The following is a 5,131-nucleotide window of genomic DNA, read 5'->3' on the forward strand; positions in this document are numbered from 1 at the left end:
ACTAACTTACTTACTAAATCCTCAACATAAACAACGGGGAAAAAATATAAAAACAAGATGAACAAAACACTGGGGCTTGATATTTGCAAAAACCTGACTGCACAAATCTGTTTCATAGGAAACCAATGATTTCTTATAAAAGAAGCGAGAAATTACAATTGTTGACTATAAACCTTAAAATAATAAATATGTGAAACACAAAAAATACAAAAGGGCTCATTCGTGAACGTTGATGCTTTTATTGACACACAGGGAGCAATCGTTGATATTTTTGCTATTTTCTGATATCAAAAAATCATTTTTTGATATCAGGAATTCGAATTTTTGATATCAGAAAATGTATTTCTTAATATCAAAATATCGTCAGTAATATTTGATATCAGAAAATCTATTTTTTGATATCAGAAAATGGATTTCTTGATATCAAAAAATCTAATTTCTGATATCAAGAAATAACGATTATTTTCTGATATCAAGAAATCGAATTCTTGATATCAAAAAAGGCAATTTTTGATATCAAAAAATTGAATTCCTGATATCAAGAAATATTTGTTGATATCAAGAAATATTTCCTGATATCAAAAATCATTTTTTGATATCAGGAATTCAATTTTTTGATATCAAGAAATATTTTTTGATATCAGAAAATAAGGAATAAATAGTAAAACGGCGCCTCATAGAGAGTCAGTTCATACACTAAAGTACTAGTCACTTGGTACAATCAAAAACCTGGTAATAAATTGTTCAAATAAGGCCTTTGAAAATAATGGAATTAATAACTTTTGGAGTGTAAAAAATTCGTTGGAATAACTTGATAAATTGCATGCTTATACTGGTGATTTCGAATCTGTTCAAAGTTTTGATTTTTCTACCCTATATATCACTTTGCCTCATAATCTCATTAAGAAAAAATCACACACCTAATTAAATGGGCATTTAAAAAGTCAGAATGCGAATATATATGTTCAAACTTTTCAGGTCATTTTTTGGAAATCCAATGAGGACTAACTGTGCACCACTTATTGCGGACCTGTTTCTGTATTGTTATGCGTTACAATTCATGACTAAAATCAGCAAAGACCCATCGAAATAACACTTTTAGATATTTGGATGATATATTGGCTCTCAATAATGACGACTTCAGTACACTAAAGATATTTATCCTGCTGAACTGACTTTAAATAAAGCAAATACTAACAATGAACACTGCCCTTTCCTGGATCTTGATATCTATATCTTTAACAGGAAGCTTAATACCAAAATTTACGATAAAGAGATGATTTTTCATTTCCTATTGTTAATTATCCATGTTTAGATGGTGCCGTTCCCTTGTCACCATCTTGTGGTGTTTATATATCTCAGCTTGTTCGATTCGCTCGTGTATGTAACAACGTATTTGATTTTAACGAAAGAAATCTCTGTATTACTGAAAAATTATTACACCAGGGTTTTCGATATCACAAACTAGTCAAAACATTTACTAAATTTTATCATCGGTACAAGGACATCATTCGTAAATATAAATCAACATGCAGACATTTTATACGGTCAGGTATTTCACATCCAATCTTTTATGGTAATATTCTATACAAAGCACAAAAATGTCGTCATTCACCTCAAAAGCTAACCAAACCTTTAAACAGACTTATTCAGAAGTTCAGTAAATGTTATTTGCTGTGAATAAACTTGAACTTTTGTTACATTTGTGCAAGGATTTGTATCACTATACAAATCCTTGATTTGTGTTTGTTTCTCTGCATCAGATACGAGGAGGTTTGTTAGAGCTCTTATAAGCTCACAATCCTAGAGCATCGCCCCTTCAGTGGTACCTGTTGTTGGAAAATAAAATATCTTATCTATCTTATCTTATAGTGTACTGACATATAAAGAGGAAGATGCTCATTTCCCAAATCCCGTTTTTTTTTTTTTTTTTTTTTTCACACTTTCCTCTTTTTTCCTTTTTTTCCAGATCCAACTTATTTAATCGCCTATCTCCCACATTTCCACTTGTTTGACCCCTATCTCCCACATTCCAAAAGCATGTCACCCCCTTAAATACAATAATGCACAATTACTGATCATATCGCATGTAAAATCTAAATGAGAAATTATTCTCTGCAAATACGACACAGGCACTTAATTGTCTCTGAAAAAAATATCAGTCAAATATTGCTCTGAAAATTATTATCCGGAATCATTTCGCTAAGTTCGAATTTGGTAATACTTTAGAAAATAACACGAAGTCACTGGAACGTTTGAGAATAAGCAAAATAATAAATTTCATTAGTGATATAATTTGACATTGAATAAAAAATTGCCAACAACACACAAGCTCCGAAATGGCATTTGGTCTATACTCATTAATCGAAGCTGTTATATTGTGTTTAAATGCAGTGTGCATTTTACACGAAGAACGTTTTCTTGCTAAAAGTAGGTGTCTTATGAATTTGAATCTGGCTGTTGATTTATAGTGGAGAAAAATTATCTCAATATCAGTTTCCAACCAACATATTTAATAATTTATATACAGTGTATGTATGTTCAGGAGTTTTAATCAAATTTGTTACTTTTGGATGACGCGTTTTGCAACAAACCCTCGGCATTCCTATTGGGAACCCACTAGGGCTGTTTCTCTTTAGTTTAGGGGTCCCAACATATGATATAGAGCTATACTAAACTACCTTTTCACCCTAGTGCATATGAAGGATTTATATAGTGAATATACTACATGTACATGTATATACATCCTTGCTCATATCTAGCCCTAAAACTATTTAACATAGAACAAACCCTAGACTAGCCATAACCATAAATGAACCATAACCCAAAATTTGATAAAAGGAGCCCTAAAACCCTATTGGAGCTTCTCAAAAAGAATGAAGAGAAGCAAGCGTTATCCTTTACCTTCAAGTTCTGCTGTATAGATTATGACCTCTCATTCAATAATTCAAAGTTTGGGGAGATTATTCAAAGCAGGAAAAGAAAATTAAAATCTTACAAATTTACTTATAAGAGTAAATATTACATCTTCAAGAAAAATATGACTTGTATTAGTATTAATTTACCCCTAGGCCCTGACTGAACTTACCATCCTCAATTAAAGTCATTGAACAATAAACACAACACTTATATTAGAGTTAAATTATTTTGGAGCTCAATAATGTTTGTGGCAAATCAAATTCTTAACACAGACATACATTTGTAGTTTTGTGGTTCACAGGTTGAACAACTTTCAGAAAAGTTGTAAACTTTTTCGTCTATGGCAAATACAAATGTACATTTTAACTGTCATGTTATTTAACCACTTTTACATCTGATGGATATGTTTCATATCTGATGAAAAAAACCAGTTTCTTATTCTGAAATTTAATGTTACAGTAGATATTTTGTTTTTCTTTCAGTTGGTTGGGGTACAGATCAAAGAGGCTTTGGTGAAGATCCTGGAATGAAAACACAGATATTGAATTTGATTCGATCTATAAGAACAGTTATGAGAAGTATGTTTGATTAATAGAGGGTGAAGTCCTCATTACAGCTAGAAATCTATAAAAAGAAAAATCAATATACTGATGAATCCAAAGTCATTAAAAAAATTTAAACAACCATTGCGCTTGCACATTTACGCTGCTGAATGAGGCTACCATATTGTAAAGTATATGATTTCCCACAGATTTGTATATATTTGATTACCAAAATGTATCTTAAAAATAACACAGACTTCCTCTTCTTTCACAGGTACAAATGTATATGTAACTCCTGCCTCATTATTACATATAGGTTAGCTTGAGAATTTTCAAAAGTTACCAAATTTATAAAGAAATTCAGGGGAAAAGATTAGAAGAGGCTTAGTAGCCCAGGCTACCACACTTTGGGCTATTTATTGTAAAATCCAATGTAAAAATAAAAAAAATAGGAGGAAATTGGATAAGACAACTCTTGACTTATCTAGGATGTAAAATTAAAATGTTATACATGTACATGTAGATGTAAGAGTAGTTCGGTGTAATATTATCGTTTAGTAAGCATGCATTTCTGTCTCTATTTCAGTACCTCTCATTGGAATCAACATATTAGTGATAGGACTGAAGTTATTATTAGGATAGCACTTGTTCACATATTATCCATGAAGTATGAAAAATTGTTTGTGAAGATTGTGAATATGTATACGTATGGAAGGATGGCTTAGGCAAGATTTTAATGATATGATGCGAGTGCAATATTACTTTTTAATTGTAAATACAATATTTACTTTTGCTTGCAAAGTAAGAAATAGGTGTATGTTTAAAACAATTATGTATGAAAATTACAGTATGTTAAGACAGAATTTTGGAATGAAGTGTATGGTATTATAAGTAATGTCAACAATTATGATTTGATTAAAAAGTGCCAAAATTTCAAAAGCCTTTTTTTTTTTTCTGTTGGAATAGTTTAACCTTGCATCACAGTGCTAAGATTAAGCCCTTTTACTCATTTGTGTTGTAGAATAAGTGTTCTCTGTGATACAACAAAAGCATATAAGGATGATCTCACGTACAGTGACGTAGTGTTGGTGCACAAAGAATAACATTGTTAAGTTTATGCAAGGCTGATGGGCTTATATTATATAAATTTAAAGTTTGGTTCTAAAATTTTCAGATTGAATTGTCATAGTTTGTCAGATCGGATACTGGAAATTTCACATTGATGGCAGTAAAATGCAGTGTCATAAACTGCTGGAAAATTAAATTTATCTGAGTTGGATGCACACCATGGAAGTAAAATGAATTTAATACTAATTACTTCCATGGTCACACAGTTTTTGTTTTTGGAAAGCATCTATCTGTTAATAGCACCGGTGGTTGACTTTACTTTAAACTATTTTGAACAACTATAAATTCTCTGCAATGACACAATACTTACATATTGCGTATATATGTTTACTAAGTTTCTTGAAAGTTGTTAGTTCTGTTTTAGTTAGACTTAGTTATTAGAGTTGCTCATCTGAAACATCAGAATTATCAGTACACAAATAAAAAGAGGATTTAACTGTAAAAAAAGGAATAAAAAAATCAAATTAATTATGTGTATTCAAAGTATGCTATTTGTAATCTAAATATTTGTTGTAATTTTTCAATTGTATATGCCTTTCACA

At 30.6% G+C, this 5,131-nt stretch overlaps 1 protein-coding gene across 1 annotated transcript; it reads left to right on the top strand.

Moving 5' to 3' along the window:
• Positions 1 to 2,294: 2,294 nt before the first annotated feature.
• Positions 2,295 to 4,900, top strand: LOC127735209 (immediate early response 3-interacting protein 1-like). The gene is made up of 3 exons (XM_052245337.1): positions 2,295 to 2,430; positions 3,402 to 3,497; positions 4,048 to 4,900. Exons 1-3 carry the CDS (start codon positions 2,340 to 2,342, stop codon positions 4,101 to 4,103), a joined length of 243 nt encoding a protein of 80 aa, XP_052101297.1. The 5' UTR covers positions 2,295 to 2,339; the 3' UTR covers positions 4,104 to 4,900.
• The last annotated feature ends 231 nt before the right edge of the window (positions 4,901 to 5,131 follow it).

The sequence above is a fragment of the Mytilus californianus genome, unplaced genomic scaffold (genome assembly GCF_021869535.1).
Source record: "Mytilus californianus isolate M0D057914Y unplaced genomic scaffold, xbMytCali1.0.p SCAF_3, whole genome shotgun sequence".
Classification (NCBI taxonomy): domain Eukaryota; kingdom Metazoa; phylum Mollusca; class Bivalvia; order Mytilida; family Mytilidae; genus Mytilus; species Mytilus californianus.

Coding starts and splice junctions, on each gene's coding strand:
- LOC127735209 (XM_052245337.1), top strand. CDS start 2,340: ATGGCATTTGGTCTATACTCATTAATCGAAGCTGTTATATTGTGTTTA. Junction 2,431..3,401: donor AGAACGTTTTCTTGCTAAAA/GTAGGTGTCTTA, acceptor TTTTTCTTTCAG/TTGGTTGGGGTACAGATCAA. Junction 3,498..4,047: donor TATAAGAACAGTTATGAGAA/GTATGTTTGATT, acceptor TCTCTATTTCAG/TACCTCTCATTGGAATCAAC.